A 23,193-nucleotide genomic window follows, 5' to 3' on the forward strand; every position below is an offset into this window, starting at 1 on the left:
TAGCATGTTGGATCCGCGGTTTAAGCGTTTGCTGTTTCTACCAGAGAAAAACAGAAAAGATGCCAAAGCCCATCGCGCCGATTTATTGCATGACTGCGAGACAAACCATTCAGAAACTTCAGGTGAGTTAATAATTCATAGTCATTTGATTTTTAAACTCCTCTTTTTCCGTTTTTGATGCATATTTGACTGTCACAACAGGTGAACAGGAGGGTGCCAACTGCGACGTGGCAACCAGTGCGTTGTCCAGTGAGCCTAAAAACCAAGGCTCGAGGCTGACCTCGAGGAGCTCTTTGGATATCACTACAAAAGACGCAATCCTATGTCAAAGCGGCCAACCAGTGAAGATGAGGTTTAAGATTATTTTCAGACTCCGGACATTCCCACCATCGGTAATCCTCTTGAATGGTGGGCATGTAATGAACACTGGTTTCCTCGGTTAGCCAAGCTGGCTAAATCATATCTTGCTGTCCCTACCACCAGTACACCAAGTAAAATATTTTTTTCCTTGACTGGCAACACCGTCACGAGGCAAAGATCAAGCCTGCATCCCTGTCATGTCGATGAGCTTATATTTCTTAATGCAAACCAGTGATCCATGAGCTCGACAAAAGACTGTGTGTGGCAAGAGGACGAAAGCAATAACGGCAACGACTTGTGTTAGTCTATTACACACTTTCGAACCGATTGAAGTAAGATTCATTTTGCTCTTGTCATTACTGTTGAAAACGTATTAAATTAAATGTACTCATGTTTTAACTGTTTTACTAATGTTTTAATTAGTTTTAGGAATGCAGTGAGTATGCATGCACATATAGGTAGTTTGGAAATACTACCTAAATGTTAAGATTGCAATGCTTGTAATTGCACTTTCTGTGGCTTTTTTGTGTATGTTACATATATTTTATATGTTATAATTATAATGTTTTTACAGTAACACTTTAGTATAAGGACCAATTCTCACTATTAAGTAGTTGCTTATTAGCATGCCTATTATTAGCATATTGGCTGTTTATAAGCACTTATAAAGCACATATTCTGCATGACCATATTCTACATCCCTAATCCTACCCCATACCTAAACCTAACAACTACATTACTAATTATTAATAAGCAACAAATTAGGAGTTAACTAAGCAAAGTCATAGTTAATAGTTTACTAAAACCGAGAACTGGACCTTAAAATAAAGTGTTTTTTGAAAACAAAAATAAAAACCGTTTTTACAATTCACGCATGTTACATAATTGTTGCATTAGGCTATGAATTTGTTAACGCTTGTTGACAATAACTAGGTTACGTTATTTTGTATTTTCCAAACTGGTTGAAGTAAGATTAAAATACGATGTGAATGTTAAGATTACAATATTGCTCTTGGACTTCCGGTTGAGGCATGTAGGGAGAGGACGCACACGCGAAGGCTCCCAGATTGCTTTTTCTTACTTTCCTTTTTAAATATTGTTTCTCTGAGCATTTCGATATAACCAACACTGCTCAAACTAGTTTAGTCAACTCCGCATAAGATGAGCAAATATAAAAACACCAAATCAGCCAACACAGTGGAAACCCCGGCTACACGTGCTGCTACGAGTGCGACGGCCAAGCTAGCATCTTTTGCAGCTAACAACTCTCCGACATCAACGAAGGCTTCTGCAGCTCCCAACTGTCTGCAGAATTCGCCAAATAGAGAACCTCACTAAAGGAGGATGTGTCTTCCCTGATCCAAGAGGCTATTAAACCACTGCAGGCTTCAATGTACTCACTACAATCAACAATGAACTCTTTCCAGGGCCGTCTGACCTCCGTTGAGTCTGTGGTTGGTGACAACTTTGAAAGATTAACAGTAGCTGAGGCTACCATTAAAACGCTCCAACACCATAACCAGTCACTTCTGGATCGGATCGACGACCTCGAGAACCGGTCGCGGAGAGTTAACCTCTGTATATTAAACATCCGAAGATGGCAAAGACCCCGTGAAATTCATGTCAGAGGTATTGATGCAAGCGATGGGCCCCGATGTTTTCCCTGCACCGCCTGAGTTGGAGAGAGCCCACCGGACACCGACTTCCAGATCTGGTCGGAGATCATCCCCCTGCACGTTCCTGGTCAGTTTCTCCAGATTTCAACAGAAAGAAGCTGCGTTTCGCTGGGCCAGGAATCACGAGCTCAACTACCAAGGTACCATTATAAGAGTTTACCAAGATGTCAGCGCAATGCTCGCTAAAAAGAGAGCTGCGTTTAACAGCATTAAACAAGCCTTGTACCGGAGGAACGTCAGATTCCACCTGCTATACCCGGCTGCGCGTGATGTGCGAGGAAGTTGTGCTCACCTTCGACTCACCCGATGAAGCTCAGAAGTTTCTCGATCAGAAGTTCAGTAAGGAGTAAGACTATATATGTCGCGGTTTGGTCTGTGCAGCCTGGAGATGGTTAATCACCTGAGTTTGAAGGCTTGTGAGATCACCTCTTCAACCTACTACGTCAGCCATTGGTCCTAGGACTCAAGGTATGAAAACCCACTGACGTTATTGCTGGACTAATCGGTATTATACTGTATACAAGTACATATCTGGAACTCTTCTACTGTACTGACCGCTTATGTCGCTTTTCAATATTTATGTTATATGCTGTTGTTGTGTGCACGTTTTCATATATGCTCGGTTGTTCTACAGGTGTTGTATTACTTAGTCATCTTTTTTTTTTTTTTTTTAACATATCATAATCACTGGGAGACTTCCTGGGCAAAAGTGTCAAGAGGAATGTATCGCCGGAAGTTTTTGGAAATAGTGTTTAGCCTGCAGCTTGCCTCTGGGAAAAGGACAAGTATAGGCTTAGTTCTAGTTCTGTTTATGTTCTGGGTATGGGATAGGGAAAAGGACACCACTAAATTTTTGCAACAAATGTTCACCTTTGTTCACTTAAGAAACAAACATAACTGTGTACTTTATTACAATCATTGCTCTAACTTATTTCTCCTTACTATTCTTTTCATTTTTATTTTTTATAGTTAAACATGATAGATGGTACTGATGCAAAGAGGGCTGCTATACGATTCATTAGCTGGAATGTAAAAGGTTTAAATGGGCCTGTTAAAAGTGCCAGAATATCTAATCACCTAAAATACTTAAAATGTGATGTTGCATTTCTACAGGAAACTCATCTACTGGTTGAAGATCAAGTCAAGACTTATAAAAGGTTGGGTGGGGAATGTATTCCATTCCAATCTCAACTCTAAAACTTGTGGAACAGCCATATTGATTCATAAAAGAATCCACACTGTAAAATGTTTGACCGTAACTTCACAGTGTATTTCTGGCTTCTGGTTGCATGACTTTCACAGTATACTGCAGTATGTAACTTCACAGTAAATTACTAGCTTCTGGTTGCATGACTTTCACAGTATGCTGCAGTATGTGACTTCACAGTAAATTACCGGCTTCTGGTTGCTTTCACAGTAACTCACTGTGTCATGTTTGCAGTAAAGAGTTGTAAATTAACTGTTGTGTACTGTGCCCTCACAGTATGTATGCCATTGTATTACTGTGATTTCATAGAATGCTCCAGTGAAACTAGTTTAATTAACTGTGAAGTTAAAGTTCCTGTCTGTCACACTACTGTTATTTAGCAGTTCAGTGTTGTACAATTATTATACTAAACCGTGAATAAATGTCTGTCCGTTTATTGTGAGGTTGCAGTGGCTGCTGTGAAAGTGATGGTTTTTAACTGAACAGTAAGTGCCAGATAAGGATCAGATTAGCTAAAATCTTAAAATTAAATATCTGTGATTCACCAGTTGGCCAGCTGCAGAATTACAGTGTAAAGTGAACCAATTACACACTCATGACAATTCACGGCTATACCTCAGCAGCCAATAATGTGCTTTTAATTTACACTTAAAAATATGATTTTTATCTGATAGCCCATCAATACAGAATAACACTGAGAAGACCGAGAACCTGTTTTAAAGTAAACAAGCAGAAACAGTTTGACATATTATTTATTTTAATACAGTTTCTCTAAATATTTCAGCTATGACACACAGATCATGACTCTTTATGAAACCAAGACAGGCTGAACCAAGAATATGTTCAGCTAGAATCTAACTGAAAAACCAAACAACATAACTTAACAAAAGCTTGACCATGCCGGTATTAGGTTGGTTTTGACTGCTTACTCTGTCATCCATTCGAAATCAATGAGTTTTCTTATAAATGTACAAACTTGCTGGTTTATTTGCCCTTTATGCCTCTTTGACTTTGTGCCAGCCTCTGGATTTATGCCCAGAAAGCACCTATAAACAAAAAAGCAGAGAGAAAAGCTGTTAGTTTCATCCAAATGGGATGAAAAAGGTTTCAGTCCTCAGTCACCATCTTCAGTGGTGTAATGACTGCGCCAAATCAGACACACAATAATTAGTTACTTTTCTTTCAATATAATTGTAAGCCTCTCCTTTAACAGGCAAGCTAATCACCAGGGACTGTTACTACCAAACTAACAAGTTAACACCTTGAGGCAAAAACACAACTATGGTGGCAATAGCAACCCATGCCGAATGTTCAAGAGAATACTTTTTTGGAAATAATATTTGATCTTTGAGAAAATATTTTGGGATACTGAGCTGTAACTTGTAACCATCAGAAATAAAACAAAAAACTCTTGAAATATTTCACTGTTTGTGTAATAAATTTATAATCAAATTTACTTTTTTTGGAATAAAAATACAAAATATAAAGAACTTGTCCATGGCAATCTAATTTGTGAGATTCACCTGTATATTTGTGTATGTTAAAATACTGTGTACAGTGTTTAGTGTAGTAAATAGAGTTGATAATATCACACATGATGTTTGTAGTTCATGCTCATAATTCAGAGTCTCTTATTCTGTTGAGAGCAAAACTGAAGTTATCTCAGTTTGAGCAAGGTGACATTACTGTGGTTCTGTTAAACTGCAACCATTTAAATAACATTGTAACTGCTGTCGTTCTGCACAACACATCCAAACTTTCCTGGTTTAACCCACCAAATAAAAAACAAGCACTCAATTACAATATAATTGTAGACACTACCTTTGAATAAATTCCAGAGTGCAAGCAGCATCTTCAGCATACTGTAAATTTAAATTGTAGTAGCTGGCAAAAATAGCACACAGACCAGTTGTGAAGTCTGGATGAGGTCCCACAACTACTTCACCATCCAAAGACAACATCCATGCCCTTGGCCTTGTTGTGTTACCTGAAACGAAACCATATATAGTCATCATGCCTGACAAATCTTGAATATCAGGATATTTCACACAGCACTATATCAAAAAACAATCCAGTAAATGGGTTAATGTATAAAACAAACTGGGTCAAAATTACCCAGCATTTGTTCTGTCTAATATTTACCCAGTGCTGGGTTGCCAAATAAACCAGAAATAGTTTCTTTTTTAGTTTAGGAACTCTTAGAAGAAAACAACAGTTCCTACAAGAAACTACTCATTTAGACATCAACATTACCTTGGACAATCAAGCGAGGAGTACTTGTTAGGGTGATAGTACTTTTAATGTCAGTGGCTGTGGCACAAGTCTGCAAAAAGTAATAAATCAATAGATTAAGTGTAGAATAAGACTATAGTTAATAATATGTACAACATATGGTACCAAAGAGTCAAAATCTGTGCACAAACCATCCCTTGACCCCATCAATTATCCCTGTACCCCTTTGGTACAGTTTAGATTGTGATTATGACTTTGTGTAATGTATTCACTGTACACTCACCAAGCATTTCAGCTATAAGTCTCAGCTACGACTATAAAAATGCAGATACAGGACAGCAACATAGACCATATATCTAAAAAGACAACATGACAGTGCATTTGTACAAACAGGGCTTAGTGGTAAAGCAGGTCATCAGCCAACTGGAAGGTTAGTGGTTTGATCCTGGTTTTACCCAGACCACAAGTTAAACTGTCCTTGCCATGTGTCTTCAGTGTGTGAAAGTGGATGATTGTGTGTTCAAAAGTTCATTTACAGTTTACAACAAACAAAATGCCTAATGCGACAATTAATCTATACTTACATCAACTTCAAGCACAATGGCATCCTTGGGCTCTTTGAAGTATGCCATCACAAGGAGAAGAATGCACGCTGCCTTCTCTGAATCCTCGGGTTCAAAACAAGTCAAAACACTTTTCACCCTTTGATGACACTTGACCTCCTGGCAGAACCTCATAATAGTGTTGCCTTTTCTATCCAGGGCCTCTCGAAACTTGGTAAGGATGGGGATATCAGTCAAGAGAGTGAAGTGTGAAAAAAAACCTGGAAAGCAACACAGACATAGACACATACAGTTGAGCAGCGATACTTATGTAATGCTGTGTATTTTGGGGTATTTGATAACAGTTTACAACACAGCTCAACCAATCAGAATCAACAATCATAGTGGCCTCTTTAAAATATGTATTTTAAAACAAACACATTGCGACCATAGACTGCATATTAAGATAGATGACATGTCTCCACCCCTCCCCCAGACAAAAATATCCCAGATACGGTGCAGTTATCTTGAGTTCTTTTTCCACTTATTACACAGTGACCTGTGTTGGTTGAAACACAGTGGTCTGTGTAAAAATACACCATGTAAAATAAGGGAACTTTTACAGTGTGCCTTGGAAGGTTTCTGAATCAAATTCGCATTTTACTTTTTGGATTAAGACTATATTCGGCTAATGGCATGAGCCTTGTGCTTCACAAAATCAAAATTTAGGAAAAAAACCTCTTGGTGAAAAGAGAAAAGGCCATTCCTCCTTTAACACTGCAATGGTTGGTGGAGGCACACTATTAAGATAGCGTCGCTGGATGACATAGGTCTTCTCCATCAGAGGATCAGCTCTCTCAGCACCACTCATGCCTTCCTTTGAATAGATGTCAAGGAGCTGACGTTTGATGCCATCCAATGATGCCTCAGTTTCACCAGGAGGAATTTCTAAAGGACCCCATCTTACACAGCCATACTGATCTACAGGGCCTCTTTGCATCGCTCTGCCTTCATCTGGAACCTCACTTCGTGGCCTTCTCTCCCTGCGTCGTCTCCCAAGAGTATTGTTCCTGTTTTTATACTCCACCCTAGTTTTAATTTGCTGCAGAAGAGAATAACAACCATCTCCAAGGACGTCTCCATTTTTTGCCACATCAGCAAAACATTCTGGATGGCTCCTTATAATGCTTCGAACAACACTGTGACAAATTGCTCTGGTTGGGTTAGGTTCATGCTCCAACATCTGATCCACCACTGCCTTCACCATATCTTTTCTATCGCCTGGTGATGGTCTTGTTTTATTTGCTATTGCCCTTCGAATTGCTGCTGGCATTCTAGCCCAGTTGACCTGGAAGTCTGCATGCCATGGTCTGCCAAGCTGAAAAGAGGGAGAGGAAACTGGTTCTTGAGTGCATGGAGAGGTGGCAGGTATGGTGCAAGGAGTGTTCGAGGAGCTGGGGGCGTGAGCTGAAGAGGTGACAGGAACCAGATCCAGTTGACCTACTGCAAGTCCTACAAATATGACAACAGAATAATACATGGAGAATGAAAAAATCCTACCGGGAGGGAAAAGAATGACTATATTTTGCCGCTGCATGCCATATTTGGTAAACAGATTGGCTTCATCTTTCAAGCAACTATAGGCTTCTCACCTACTGTAACTTTGTGAGTACAAAATATGTTATTGATAGAAAAACAACCTGATATCCCAATAATGATAAGAATAGTAGTATCAATAAAATGCCACATACTCCCATTTGTCCCATTTGTTGCACAACCTATAATAAATAACACATAAATAAACTGCCAAAATAAAAAAAACTGCCACATAAACTGTAAAAAAAAGTTACATGTTATACATTTGCACATGCATTTATGGGCTTCTTCGAAAATATTATTGACCTTGATTTTATGCACTCTATGTATATGAATTAACTTTAGATTTTAGATTTAGATTCAATTTATTGTCACTGCACATGTACAAGTACAAGGCAATGAAATGTGACCTCTGCATTTAACCCATCCAGAGAGTAGTGAACACACGCACAGCAAGTGGTGACCACACGTACCCCCAGAGCAGTGGGCAGCTATCACTGCAGCGCTCGGGGAGCAAGTAGGGGTAAGGTGCCTTGCTCAAGGGCTCCTCAGTTGTTACCCGCCGGCCCTGGGAATCAAACCGGCAACCTTCTGGTCATGAGTCCGACTCTCTAACCATTAGGCCACAACTGCCCCACAACTGCCCCATCAATTCAAGTTTAAGTTATTCCACTTTAACATGGTACAATATCAAAATAGTTACCTTGAAAGCCATTCAGTAACTTTCGACACTGAATAGGTCGAAGGTATTGCTCTAGATCTCTTTCTTGTACCAATGCAAGGTCTTCCTTGTTTTCCACACCAAGCTCTTGCAACCCATTCAGCAATGAAGTCAGAGTTTCGTGAGAGAGGCCCGGTAAGAATGACAACACCAAATCTTTCACCCTTACATCATCCATTTTCTAAATAGAAAGTTTGGGCATACATGAAAACAATTTCATTTGTCAATTGACTATGGTCTTATACACTACTTTGAGTTTTTTTACTGTAACAGACTGGACAACACCTTTCTGTCATACTGTCTATGACTATATAATGCATTTTTACATCTTAACTTGTAAACAGACTATAAAATACTTAAATTGGCCATGTAATGAATGATAAATGACTTTTTTTAAACTAAGCACAATTTCACAATCAACTATTTTTCCTTTTCTTGGGATCACTGTGATAAGAACATGTACTAGAGAACATAGAAAAAATGTAGCAAAGGACATCCTGTGGGCTCGAAAAGCACACCCATCAAGTTCACAAACTGGGTGTGCATTTTTCTCATTACATTGAATCCAGCTACCTACACTATATTGCCAAAAGTATTGGGTCACCCCCTTTTAATAAACAGGTTTGACTACTTTATTAATTTCCGTGGGTACCAATCTTAATGTTATAGGATATAATGATATTCTATGGAATTGTGTGCTTCTAATTTTATAGCAACAGTTTGGAAAAGGGCCCTTTTCTTTTCCAACATGACAATGCCCCTGTGTATAGGACAAGGTTCAGAAAGAAATGACTGATTCAGCTTAAGGTGAGCTTGTAACTGTACAAAACGGAGCCACACATTTTAAGGGAGTTTCAAATTGCTTGCTATGTTTCACAATTGAGCCAAGCCCTTTATGCTTTCTATACATACGAGACCTCAAAACATTTGCTTTGCGATATTTCTGAGTGCATTCAAGCACACCACAATGGTACTTATAGTTAGGGTTGCTATGCAGTTTTGCGTGCAAAATAAACTCAACAACAGTCTGAGACACATGCTCACACAACCTGAATTTACAGATGAACATTGTTCTATTTAGTTGCAAAAGAAATATCAAGCTAACAGTGATTTAAAACTAACAATGCTGGGATTTTGGATATAGCTAGCAGTCTCCCCTAACAACGCCAAGTAAACAAATTAGGATCACACACAAGAATAACTAAACATTACTGAGGCACATAAAAAGTCATGGCCAATATATACACCAGTGGTTCTCAAGTCTCAATGAAATTAGCCCTGACCCTAATAAAACACAAATGAAGAAGCTTACTAAAGAACTTAATGCAGTGCTGCGAACATTATTTGTAGATTTGCTCTTGCAGTGCTTTAATGTCAAACATAGGTCAATCTGTGCAGTTGCATAATGAGCTTGATTAATCTTGTTCAGGTGTGTTTGATTATGGTCAGGGCTAATTTTAGCAGGAAAGTGGAATTCTCTGCCAGAGTTGAGAAAACAGCAAAGAGGGAGCTGCTAACATTAGTAATTTGTGATTAATTTATGCTACATTTGTCCTAATCCACAACACTGTAATTTCTCAGTCACAAAAATGGTCACAATACCTACCATATCTTACCTTATAACCACAGAAAAATGCTGTGGTGAGAACCTATAAGGAATGAGAAAACACTGTTGTGACAAAGAGCAAAACCAATGTTACACACATACTGATCTGAATCAAAGCAACCTCCTAGGGGGTGATCACTACATTACTTTTAAAATCTGTACACATTTTTATTTTTTAACTATACTTCATACACTTGCCAACTTTATTAACATTTTCATTGAAAACAATACGTAATAGAATCTGCAGACTGGCGCAGACTTTCTGCAACAACTCCAGACTGAAAATCGGGGCAAAAATCTGAGCAAATGTCAGAGAGTGATAACAGAATTCCTGAGAGAACCTTTGAGTGAAGAATTTTTTTGAGTGAACTATACTATATTAAACTTTTTGTGCAGTTACAGACACAATACACAATTGTGTATTGTGATGTCAGGCAATTAAAAACTTTTGATTGTGTTGTGGCATTAATGTGTGTAAGTTGTGAAGCACTTTAGTGTGATATTTAATCAGTATTATGGCTGATGTCATATTAATAGCAGGTGCAAAAGTGATATTGATTCAATGAAATTAACATTGACAAATCAACCATTTTTAACATTGATTCAATGGTTTGGACCTGTTAGCTTGCTGTCTGGGTACCTTTGTACCCGTCACTCTTACTGTCATCTTTATGTACAGTACCATATTGCCAAACAAAGCTATATTTTCCTGCTTATTAAAATAGAAAATTATGTTACATCATAATCCTTTACTTGATATATAACTATATAATTCGCAAATTTATATAATAAGTCATATTAATCCCTTACAAAAAATAGTTACAAATATTACTTGTACTCAAAATAGGTCAAAACACTGTATTCATAAGCATGTTGTCTGTCTTAGTTTTACCTGCACTCATCCCCTCGTGAAGTCGCATTGTAATGCTTAAAACATTATACTGTTGGCATGCCACGTTACCTATATACATATGTAGATGTTATCTAAACTGTTTACCTGAACAGCTACGAAACCGCTATTAGGGTGATATATTGGAGATCTTTTCGCCGTCTAAAGTTTAGTCAGCGTTCATCGTGCTTACGACGATACAGCGCCACCTCTTCAGTGTAATGCTGTAACTGCAGTTAAAAGTTACACTTGTGTGATTGGGAGTTTTTAATGCAAATATCTAACAATTTTTATGTTGAATATTAGATGAAGCATGCAACTTCACGGAGGCAGCTGCTTCTAAATTCTCCATGCAGTAAAAAACCCGAGAATTTACAGACATTACAACCGACGTCTGCTCATTTCTTGTTTAGTTACCGGAGTACTTTAACTGCTAACAACGTGACAACAGAACATGTAACTAACAATAATTTGGTTAAAACTGTAAAATTACATGAACTATCAGATGAAAACGGTCATTTAACATAATGTGACAATTAATCACTTACCGCTTTATCCGTGGTAGCAGCTGCGAAAGCCCAGACGCATGAGCAAAAGACGTAATTTACTGTAGCTTCCGGTAAATGTCCCACCTGCATTATTTTCACAATAAAAGTCTGAATAGTGTATTATACGGTAAAATATCACAGCTACAGCTTGTGAAGTGCCAATAATCTAATTTATTGTAAAATTTCACAGTTACATCTTGTGAAATCCTGGAAAATTTTTACAGTGCAGTTTAGTGCAACCACTGTCACCTCAGACCCACAAGGATGATTTGTAATGGTTTCTGGGCTTCTCTACCATAAGCCTGTGGTTTTGTTTAATATCTATGCCCCAAATTGGGATGATGATAAATTTATGGGGAAAATAATTTCATTAATTCCAGATTTGAATTCACATCGATTGATATTTGGTGGTGATTTAAACTGTGTAATAAATCCAGTATTAGACCGTTCCAATTCTAAATCTACAAACCTGTCTAAAAAGGCCAAGCTATTATCAGCCTTTATGGACCAGATAGGAGGTGTTGACCCCTGGCGTTTTTTATTTCCACAAAGCAAATCCTTTTCTTTTTTTTCCTCTGTACATCACTTGTATAGTAGGATAGATTATTTTTTTATTGACCATACTCTTCTCCCCTTTGTCACAAACACTGAATACTCAACTATAGTTGAATCAGATCACTCCCCTGTAATTTTAGACCTTGCATTCTCTTCTTACAAATTAGAACGCCCCTCTTGGGGAAATTAGACAGAAATCTTTTGGCTGATAAGACTTTTTGTGAAATGATATCCCAAAGAATAGATGATTTTATAGATTCCAACAAAAAAGATGACACTTCCCCCTCTCTTTTGTGGGAAACATTAAAAGCAGTAATCAGGGGTGAGATTATAGCGTATTCTGCTAGAACAAATAAGATGAAAAGAATAAAACAAGAGGAGCTCATTAAAGCAATAGCTATGGTGGACTCTCAGTACTTTATCTCTCCCTCCCCTGAATTATTTAAAAAGAAGCTGGACCTTCAAACACAATATAATTTGTCATCAACTGAAAAGATGGAACGTCTCCTATTAAAATCACGGGGGGATGTCTATGAGCATGGCGACAAACCTGGACGGCTATTAGCACACCAACTTAAGTGCCGCGCCGTGTCTCAACAGATTCCACAAATTCGTAAAGATGATGGTGAACTAACTATCGACCCAGAGGAAATTAACGAAACATTCACCTCATTTTACTCAAATCTGTATACGTCAGAGATAACAAATGACAGCTCTGACATGGAATGTTATTTCAAAAATCTCCAAGCTCCTTCTATAAAAGCAAGACATAGGGCTGAGACTGAGCTCCAACTAAAATGTATAGAAATCATTAATGCAATTAAGGCAATGCAAAATGGCAAGGCGCCTGGCCCTGATGGGTACCCTATAGAGTTCTATAAAAAGTTCTCTAGTAAATTATCTACAATTTTACTGATATGTTTAATGACTCTTTATCACGTGGATCTCTTCCAGAGACACTGACTGAAGCATCAATTACCCTATTGCTTAAGCCAGGTAACGATAACACAGAATGCGGCTCATATCGACCCATCTCCCTCCTAAACTGTGACGTGAAGATCTTGGCCAAGGCCCTTGCCTTACGCTTAGAAGCCACTATGTGATCTCTGCTGACCAGACTGGTTTTATTTTGGGGCGTCATTCATTTACAAATATCCGCCGGCTATTAAATATTATTCACTCTCCAGTGCGGTCCCCGAGGTGGTTATCGCGCTTTATGCAGAGAAAGCCTTTGATAGGGTAGAATGGGGATATTTATTTACATGTTTAAAGAAATTTGGTTATGGTCCTAATTTCATCTCATGGATTAAAATCTTATATACTTTACCCAAAGCCTCAGTAATTACAAATGGTAGGCGCTCTCAGTATTTTCAGCTGTCAAGAGGCACCCGTCAAGGCTGTCCTATCAGTCCACTGCTATTTGCCCTGGCCATAGAGCCCTTGTCTATTACACTCAAAAAGATGATTTATTACTGTATGTATCGGACCCTGTTCCAAGCGCCCCACATGTGATCCATGCTTTGAGGAGATTTGGTGCTTTTTCTGGGTACAAATTGAATTTTAGTAAAAGTGAATGTTACCCTCTCAATTTTATTTATATAGCGCTTTTTACAATTTTCATTGTTACAAAGCAGCTGTACATAAGACATATTGACTATAAGCAAAACAATTAAAGTTGTACCTGCAAAAACAAGAAAAAGTTGAAAACACAGAAGACAGACATACCCACATACAAAACACTCCACACACACAATATGCACACGTACTAACACACATAGACATAGACACACACACACGGATGCACACGCACACACACACACACACGTACACAGACAAGTACGCACACACACACACACACACACACACACACACACACACACACACACACGCTCAGTGAGAGCACACATTTAAGATAAAGGAGAGAGAAGCACAGGTCAAATATAACAGACTATAAATTCCTATATGCAATATTAATTAAGTAAAACTTTAAGATTCTAAAGCAGCCCCCCCGGTCAGGCAGATAGTGCAAAAACAGTATGCAAACGGTGGCGAGGAACCCAAAACTCTAATCGAGAAAAAAAACCTCAGGAGAACCCAGGCCCAACCAGGGGATTCCAGTTCCCCTCTGGCAAAAGCTGCTGCCTCTGCACAAGCTCCAGAGAACTTGCACAACAAGGCTAAATAAAATAAATAAACTTAATAATAAAATAAATTGTAGTTTAAGATTATCATTAATAATCTAATAGCATTTGAAGTTTTGTGGTGAAGACATGTCAGGTGACCGCGTCCTTCTTTATCCAGCTCTATCATCTCAGCTCTTGTCAGGTTGCCGCTTCCCATTCTCCGCTCTACCATCAGGTCAGGCCATGAACTGCATCCTGCTCGCTGTGGTAACCTTGGAACAATGAGAGAAGACTGGCTGAGAGTAGAATACTCTTCTACTCTTCACCCTAGAGCTTTTATACAATGTGAGAGGCACCCTGATTGGTCCACAGATCTTCATGACACCAGCCAATGAGCAACCAGGGCCATACGTCACCCTACTACATCTTCATACTTTATGTCATGGGTCTTCAACTACTTTTCTTTGAGGGCCAGATTCCAAAAGTACAACATTTACATTTAGTCATTTAGCAGACGCTTTTATCCAAAGTGACATACAGAGAGTTCAGGGAGCAATAAGCTATATGTCATACAGGAGCAATAATACAATAGGTGCTAATACAAAGTTACTAGTTTCAGCAAAAGCTAGACCAATACCTGTTGAGAGATAGAGAGAGGGTTAGTGTGTTATTTTTTATTTTATTTTATTTATTTTTTGTCATTTGTCTTCAGTATTCACTGAAGAGATGGGTTTTAAGTAGTTTTTTGAATGTTGTGAGAGATGTGGTTGACCTGACTGAGTTAGGAAGAATGTTCCACCAGGAAGGAGTTGTGAAGGAGAATGAGCGGGAAAGCGCTTTACTGCCCTTATGAGAAGGCAATATAAGACTCCGCTTGTTTGCTGAACGCAGGGTTCTTGATGGGGTGTAGGAGTGTAAAAGGGTGTGAAAGTATGCCGGTGCAGATCCAGTGATAGTCCTGTAGGCAAGCATTAGTGATTTTAATCTGATACGGGCTTCATCCGGTAGCCAGTGGAGAGAGATGAAAAGGGGTGTCACATGAGCCCTTTTGGGCTGTTGGAAGACGAGGCGTGCTGCTGCGTTCTGAACCAGCTGGAGTGGTTTGATAGCCTTTGCAAGAAGACCAGCAAGGAGAGCATTGCAGTAGTCCAACCTTGAGATTACCAGAGCCTGGACAAGGAGTTGTGCCGCATGCTCAGTGAGATAGAGTCTAACCTTTCTAATGTTGAATAAGGCATACCGGCATGACCGCATCGTCTTTGCAATGTGATCATTGAAGGACAGCTGTTCATCAAATATGTCTCCGAGGTTCCTGGCTGTTTTGCAAGGAGTGATTGTGGTATTGCCAAGTTGGATGGTGAGATCGTGTTGCATCGTGGGGTGTGCCGTAAACACGAGTAGTTCTGTCTTGGCAGAGTTCAGCTGGAGGTGATGCTCTTTCAACCAAGCTGAGATGTCTTCTAGGCAGGCTGTAATGCGAGCTGCTACAGTGGTATCGTCTGGGTGAAACGAGATGTAGATCTTGGTGTCGTCAGCATAACCGTGATACGAGAAGCCGTGTGCCCGTATGATGGGTCCCAAGGATGTCGTGTAGATAGAAAAAAGCAGCGGTCCAAGCACCGACCCCCGAGGGACCCCAGTGATCTTGTGGTGAGCAGTGGACAGCGAGCCCCTCCATGACAACCTGAAGGATCTGCCGGAGAGGTAGGATTTACAGCAGAGAGGGGTGCCTGAGATTCCTAGAGATGACATGGTTGCTAGCAGTATCTGGTGATTGACAGTGTCAAACACTGTCAGGACAGAGGATTTAGATTCCACCTTGACTAGCCGCAGTGCTTATGTGACCAATAGCAGTGCAGTCTCAGTGGAGTGGTTTGTTTTGAAGCCAGACTGCTTGTCATCCAGTAGTTTGTTCTGGGATAGGTAGGAAGACACCTGGTTGAAAACTTCCCTTTCAAGTGTTTTTGAAAAAAATGGGAGGAGAGAGACAGGTCTGTAACTGTCGGTAGTAGAGGGGTCCAATGTGGGTTTCTTAAGTGGGGCGTGACCTGGGCCTGTTTGAATGTCGATGGAAAAGTGCCGGTGAGCATGGAGGTGTTGATGATGTGTGTAGTGCAGGTGTGAGTGTGCTGGTTATGGCCTGAAGGAGATGGGAGGGGATTGGGTTAAGGGGACAGGTGGTGGGGTGGATGGAGAGCAGTCTGGTGACTTCAGTGTCAGTCAGTGGGGCGAAAGAGGAGAGTTTAATGTTTGAAGTGAGGGTAGTGTGTACCGAGGTCTGAGGTGCTGAGAATTGTTTGCTGATGGATGATTTTTTTCTCAGTGAAAAATACAGTGATGTCTTCCGCTGTCAAAGATGAAGTGGGCGGGGGAGGAGGGGGGCAAAGAAGAGAGTTAAATGTCTTGAAAAGCTGCTGAGTGTTAGGTGCATTGCTCACCTTGGTGGTATAGAAAGATGTTTTAGCTGTGGTAACACTAGCAGAGAAAGAGGAGAGTAGTGACTGGTAGTCCCTTAGGTCAGCAGGATTCTTAGTCTTGCACCATTTCCTTTCAGCAGCCCTGAGTGTACTCCGTTGTTCATAGAGGATGTCAGAGAGCCAAGGGCAGGAGGGGGTGTCGCGAGCTGGTCTGGAGGACAGAGGACAAAGGTTATCTAGACAGGATGTAAGTGTTGAGCATAAGGTGTCGGTGGCAGTGTCAACATCTAGAGATGCAAAGTTGGAGAAGAGAGGATGTCATTTTAGCAGAGAGGGTTCTAGGGGAGAGAGAGAGCGAAGGTTCCGTCTAAAATAAATGGGTGGTGGTGTAGGTGTAGTGCATGTAGGAAGGAGCATGTTGAAAGTGATGAAGAAGTGGTCAGAAATGTGAAGAGGTGTGACTTTAATGTTATCTGTGGAGCAGATACGGGTGTAGATGAGATCAAGCTGGTTTCCTGATCTGTGAGTACCGGCTATGGAGAGGCGCGTGAGGTCGAACGAGGCGGTGAGGGTGTGGAAGTCAGAAACATAGGGTTTCTCCAGGTGGATGTTGAAGTCCCCAAAGAGTACAAGAGGGCCGCCATCCTTCGGGAATGATGAGAGCATCATAAATAGGATGCGGACCTGTTATTTTTACCATATCTTCATTTCCTTTGTTATTATTTTTTTTGTTATTTATTGCATTTTGTTCCTTTTATACTGTTTTTGTTGTTGTTACTTGTAGGTCATATTTTGAAACATGCACACACATATTGCATCCAGAGACGAACAGCTGTTTTTTGTAAATATAGCCGTTTAAACTATACATAATGAACAAAATAACAAAAACAACAAAGATGTGGTGTCTCAAGATGTGCATTTCTTAAAGCACACAGTTCTTAAAGTCTCTTCACTTATTTGAAATATTAATGCGGGCCAGGTAAAGATGATTGGCGGGCTGCATTTGGCCCACAGGCTGCCAGTTGACTAGCCCTGCTTTATGTGTTTGGGTCTGAGATGTGGGAACAGGGAAGCAAGACAAAGCAAACTTTGTAGTTTAGCTTGGCATTGTCACCTGGTCAGTCAATATAGCTTGTGCATAGCACTTCATATTTTGTTAATAAAGAAGCTACTATATAAGCTCATTTCCAGCATACTCTTTTAACCTATTTTGTCTTCAAAATGTATTTAGCTCCCACATCTGCTGAATCCTTTTTGTGTTTTATTTGCAGTTGTTTTGCTCTACATTTAAAACAAATGAAACCTTTTTTACACATTTTCAGATTGATGCAAATATACTTGAAAGTAACTAAAAATTAGTATATGGGCAATTCCAGGTTATTGATTTGACATTTTCAGTCGAAACTTGAAATAGAAAGTCTGAGAGAATGTATTCATTACAAATATATTGATCCATCTGTTTATATTTTTTCTTTGAATTTAAATGTACAAACCAGAAGCAAAAATGCCCAACAAATAGAGAAAGCAATGGCTCTTCACAGAACATAAAATAGTTATTTTATTTTCATGTGCCGATTCATAAGGAATATGGTCCGTTATGAGACAAATAAGTGTGCAAAACTATGTTTTAAAAAGATAAAAATGCTTTAAAAAGTTTTATAAAACAAATATTGAATACATCTGACCTATCATTATGGTGTAAACATTTGGTAGAAAGTCTATTTTGTGCGGAACATGCTCTGTTCCCCCCAGTTGTGGCAGTTTTTTTCTATCCATGAAATGTTCTCAGGGGTGTCATGCCCCCACTTTTTTTAAGGGGGGCACAGTGTGCACAACACACAGAAACATGTCATGTACATAAAAATACATACATTTAAAGCAATACTATAGAGGATATCTCTTAAGCGTATTCAAAACATTGCACAAATCATTGCGAGAATTAAAATTACAACACCAGCTGATTGATATTTGAATCTTCTTCCTAGTAAAAAAATGTACATTTTAAAGTTAAGTGCATCAGTCTGGAGTATTTTGAAAACAAATATCTTGTAAACAATTTCGTTCTATTGTAGTACAGTTGTCATTCTTTGCATACAAATGAACATAGAGTAACAAAAGTAACAGCAAATAAAAATTAAGCAAAGTGGTTACCTGTTGTTAAACTGCCTTTAATGCAGATTTATAATCGATTAAAAAATCCCCCTATTAAAAAACAAAGATATATAATGCATAATATTACATAATAAAAGTGCTTCTTTTTCTTAATATATGTAAAGTGGCAATTATTTATTTATTATTCCATATATTGTATATATTATTTTAATTACCATTCTATGTATTTCCAAATGTATATTAAATGATTTAATATATTGCTAGTTCATATAGTTTATAATTTAGAGGAAAATATATTTTCTTAAAGAGTACTGTCAGTCGTTGGACCCTGAAATTGAAGTGTTGATACTGTAACATACAAGTAACTCACTTTAAATGATGCTATGCCAACTACCAAGATGTGTGTTCGACTGTGCAAACTACAAATATAGGGCACAAATATTTTGCAGGACACAAATTAAGAAGGTTACATTTGTTCCAAAAGTGGTTTAACTTTTAAACTCTCAATGATCATCTCTGACCCCTTTTGTTTACCATGTCATGACTGCTTAGATTCAACTTTTAAAAATTATAAATAGTCATACACATATGTTTGTTTATTTATTAGTTTTTGGTTGGGATACATGGTTGGGATTTGTTTCCATTGGGCGCATTTTCAATCGCAATTTCATAGTGGAATGATGGCTCAGCTGCATAATTGATTGCGGTCCTAATCTGTGTAAAATGTATATATCCTTTTAATTTGAATATCATTCTTATATATTTATTTGACCATTTATTCAGGTTATTTAGGTTGTTTTAAAATTATGATATTTTGTATTATTATATATATATTTTTTATATTTTTAAAATAAAAAAATGTGCTTCTATTTGAAGAAATACCCTTTCATGATTAATGATTATTTGCATCATGTAGAAGATAACTTCTATAATCTTCAATTCGGCTGCAACACGATTGACAGTCATAACTGTCTTAACTGTCTAATTACAGATAACAGAGAAACACAAGCTGCATGAGGCTACAGCCTATCTGCTGGAGAAGAAGGGGGATTTACATGGAGCCTTTGAACTGCTGCTACAGGTTAGAGCTCATCACACCCCAGAAGGGAAACTGTTTTTATGATGTGCAACATTTCATTTTATTTGGTTATGAATGTGATTTTGTATGTTCGTTTTAAATTAGTGATGCACCGAAATGAAAATTATAGGCTGAAACCAAAAATTCAGAATCTACCTCCATCTGTGTGGAATTGTATTACTTGGACTTTTTAAATTCCCCCTGTAGTCAATAATTATATCACTTAAAACTTAAAAAAGCTTTGAGTATCAAAAAAACATGTAAAAGCGTTTTCCTGTGATTATAGCTTCTTCTTGCCTATCATGTTAACTGTGCACTGAGTGAAGAGCCAGGGTGTGCCTACTTTCCTCTGATGTAAAGGATATTTCATGTTTGCAGAAAAATTTGCATTTGAAACCCATCTTTTCACATCTTTTGTTTTTAGAAAGTAAATGTTTGTCTTGTTGTGAAACGGGGCTTAAATTCTTTTAATTTTGGTCGCTTTTACATGGCAACTTTTCAAAACAGATTCAGCCAATTGTCACCTCTAAAAAATATCAAGGATAATCTACAATTACCTGTGACTACTGATACAGAAGACATTTAATTGAAGCTAAGCTGTTAGCAAGTAGCCCCCGTACTAGTGCCGGCAACACGAGCGGGCCCTAGGGGTCATAGCCAGGCCACTTCTGCCACTGTGCCAACTAACTTTTTGAAATGATCATCATCAAATGAGATAAATTTAACTCTTTCCCCGCCAGCCTTTAAAAAAAAAAGTTGCCAGCCACCGCCAGCGGTTTTTAACATTTTCACTAAATTTTGATGGCTCACAGTACATTTTCTGTAATTAATTTATGGACAAACAATATATCTAATGAAAGAACAGAGTCTCTGCTTTTAAACAAAAGAAACCGTATTCTTCTATCTTCATTTGTTCTTTTTTATCACCCCTTAGATGTGGGTAGGTTTCTACAAAAATGCATCACTTTGATTAAACAGCTGAGATAATTAACATTTTTTGGTCAAAGACTCCACTCAGATTAGACTCAGAACAATCATTAAAAACAGATAAAATATATACATTCTAGGTTCAGAGATTCTGTACTTTTTCCAAAGGTGTGTAACAGTGCCACCTGCTGTACAACAGTACAAACACCGATTGCCGTAATAACTCGTATTTGGCGGGGAACGTTTTTTTTAAATGACGAGATAACTCGTCAATGGCGGGGAAAGAGTTAAAAGCATTTGAAAAATGAATTTGGTTTATATTAATTGAAGAAGCAACAAGAGCAGATGATAAAAAATTATGTAAACTGAAAAAAATGAAACTTTGGACCAACTTAAAAAAAATCTTTAACTTACAAAATTTTTGGACAAACATACATTACTTCAACTCGCTACAAGCAATTTTATTAGTTTTTCTCAAATTATACTTATGGCTTGGTTCAAATCAAAATTGATAAATTTCAACAAATCTGCGTTATTGTGATCCGTGTTTGCTTTAGTTGGGCTCTTGACTATTGTGTTTTAATGTTAAGATTTCATTGTCTGTTATAATAGTGTATTAAAATACGTTTGTTGAGGCAATGAAAACCATAATCCATTAGGATCAGGTGACAGTTATTGTAATCATTGTGTGGTTATCTAAATAATTGATTTGTTTCCAAAATGAGATAACTCTATTTTTAAAAATAGTCAAAAATCATGTTTTTTATTATGTTATCATGTTTCATTGTGTTTGCTAGCTGTATTTTTGAGTTATTATGGCTTAAATCAAAACAAACCGTTTGATTAATATTCATTTGAATGCACAATATAAAAACATCATTTTGGAAATAAACTCTTAAATTGTTTGAATGTCTGAATATTGTATGCTAGTACAGTGTGACATTAAATTAGTACTTCTATACTTCAATCAATGAACAGAAAATACTCTATTTTCTGTTCAATAAATTGCTGACTCAATTAGACATCAATCATCAAATGCATGACTCCCAGCATGCATTGCAGTTGATCTGTTTATCTGAATTAATTTGATGATTGTCACCATTGTTGAGATTTGTACACGGTAACTGAAAGGATAATTTAAATGCTTAATATCAACTTGGAGGAGAGCAAATGTTTGAAGTTTTAACAAAAATAACTGGAAATATAGCTGCAAGCAGCAATATGGGGCCAAGCCCCCAAAGGCGATCACATGACCTTGAAGTCTCGAGGCGTGCACTTTTTTCAGGTTGTGCCATTCAGTTGACACAGTGCAAACTGGCTCCTGAAGGAGAGCTTTTAGAGATGCAAGTATTGATATGGGCCAATGCTGAAATGAGAGCAAAAATGACAGAAATGCAGAGTACAAGAGAACGTCATGGTTACGGATGTAACCTCAGTTCCCTGATGGAGGGAACGAGACGTTGTGTCGAACCGACAGATGGGGTTTGTCCTTGAGAACCAATCGCTTCCGACTACTTAGAAAAGGCCAATAAAAATTGGCGAATGAAATTTGCATGCCGGACTCCGCCCCCGGATATCCGGGTATAAAAGGGAGACGGCGTACTTCATTCATTCACCTTTGTTCTGAGGACCCTGAGACCTCTCAAGACAGCTGCAGTGGGCAGCACATGTTGTGGCAAGAAGGACACAACGTCTCGTTCCCTCCATCAGGGAACTGAGGTTACATCCGTAACTAAGACGTTCCCTTTCTGTCGGTCTCTCGACGTTGTGTCGAACCGACAGATGGGATTCCTATGGAAAACGCCACAACACTGTGCCCTGTCACAATCTCTAGCGAAGCGACAGTGACTGGCCTGGGCGTGTCAGCCGTGAGCGCTACCGTGAAATTGTAACCTACCAGTGGGTAGGTAGGGGGTCCCAGAACTTTACTTGAAAGGTGGGATGGCCCCTGCCTTCGGCCTCACAGGCGGCGGCCTTGTTTCTCTAACAGCGAGAAGCCGTAAGGTCACTGGGTAAGCGCTACTTCCTCAAGCGGGGGATGCGCTACAGAGACCACTTCCTACCGTAGGGAGGAGTTTAGTGGAGATACCAACATTGTCTCACCGTTAGGGGAGATCTCATGGGAAGAAGTGCGGACTGAAGGAGTTAACCGCGAGATGGAGGTCCACCTAGGGAAGGTCATGGGTTACCAAGGTGGGAACCAGCATGAGGATACATCAGACGGAACCGCCCTGTTGGGGGTTGCAACTTCTGGTAGCACTAGGTCCGGTTAGAGCTATGTAGCGAACAACTCAGGTGATACCCGGCCTAAGGGGCAGGGCTGCTCTGCCCAGCCCACCCGCAGGAGGTGCTTGCTTAGTGATGGATGGAGTGCCTGTTCTTCGCCCAGTGGGGAAAGAATGGAGGCTGAATTAGTACGCTCATAGGCGTACACCCTACCGGTTGCCGGTCCTACATGTTGCCATGCAGGACGCGGGCTGACACCGGTTCTACGCGGAGGTTGTAGAACCTCGCGAAGGTTTTGGGTGTAGCCCAACCCGCAGCTCTGCATATGTCTGTGAGAGAGGCGCCGCGTGCCAGTGCCCACGCGGAGGCTATACCCCG

General features: G+C 39.1%; 2 protein-coding genes across 2 annotated transcripts in view; one reads left to right on the forward strand and one right to left on the reverse strand.

Annotated features, from left to right (window-relative positions):
• Positions 1-23,193, forward strand: part of LOC130552579 (vacuolar protein sorting-associated protein 8 homolog) — a 52,008-nt gene that overhangs the window by 8,394 nt on the left and 20,421 nt on the right. Inside the window, exon 3 of the mRNA XM_057330930.1 lies at positions 19,576-19,665. Within this exon, the coding sequence (XP_057186913.1) occupies positions 19,576-19,665 (90 nt within the window). The remainder of the gene's footprint in view (positions 1-19,575; positions 19,666-23,193) is intronic.
• On the reverse strand, positions 2,870-8,512 carry LOC130552819 (uncharacterized). The gene is made up of 6 exons (XM_057331432.1): positions 8,317-8,512; positions 6,756-7,529; positions 6,060-6,298; positions 5,497-5,566; positions 5,065-5,230; positions 2,870-4,289 (listed from the first exon to the last, which is right to left on the reverse strand). The coding sequence occupies exons 1-6, from the start codon at positions 8,510-8,512 to the stop codon at positions 4,169-4,171; spliced, it is 1,566 nt and encodes a 521-aa protein (XP_057187415.1). The 3' UTR covers positions 2,870-4,168.

The sequence above is a fragment of the Triplophysa rosa genome, linkage group LG4 (genome assembly GCF_024868665.1).
Source record: "Triplophysa rosa linkage group LG4, Trosa_1v2, whole genome shotgun sequence".
Taxonomy (NCBI): Eukaryota; Metazoa; Chordata; class Actinopteri; order Cypriniformes; family Nemacheilidae; genus Triplophysa; species Triplophysa rosa.

What these genes read in the sequence shown, in the direction of transcription:
- LOC130552819 (XM_057331432.1), bottom strand. Translation starts at nt 8,512, where the DNA reads ATGGATGATGTAAGGGTGAAAGATTTGGTGTTGTCATTCTTACCGGGC. An exon ending in CCATTGTGCTTGAAGTTGAT is followed by an intron (nt 5,567 to 6,059) that starts GTAAGTATAGAT and finishes TACTTTTTGCAG; the next exon opens with ACTTGTGCCACAGCCACTGA. An exon ending in ACTCTGGAATTTATTCAAAG is followed by an intron (nt 4,290 to 5,064) that starts GTAGTGTCTACA and finishes TTTTGTTTATAG; the next exon opens with GTGCTTTCTGGGCATAAATC.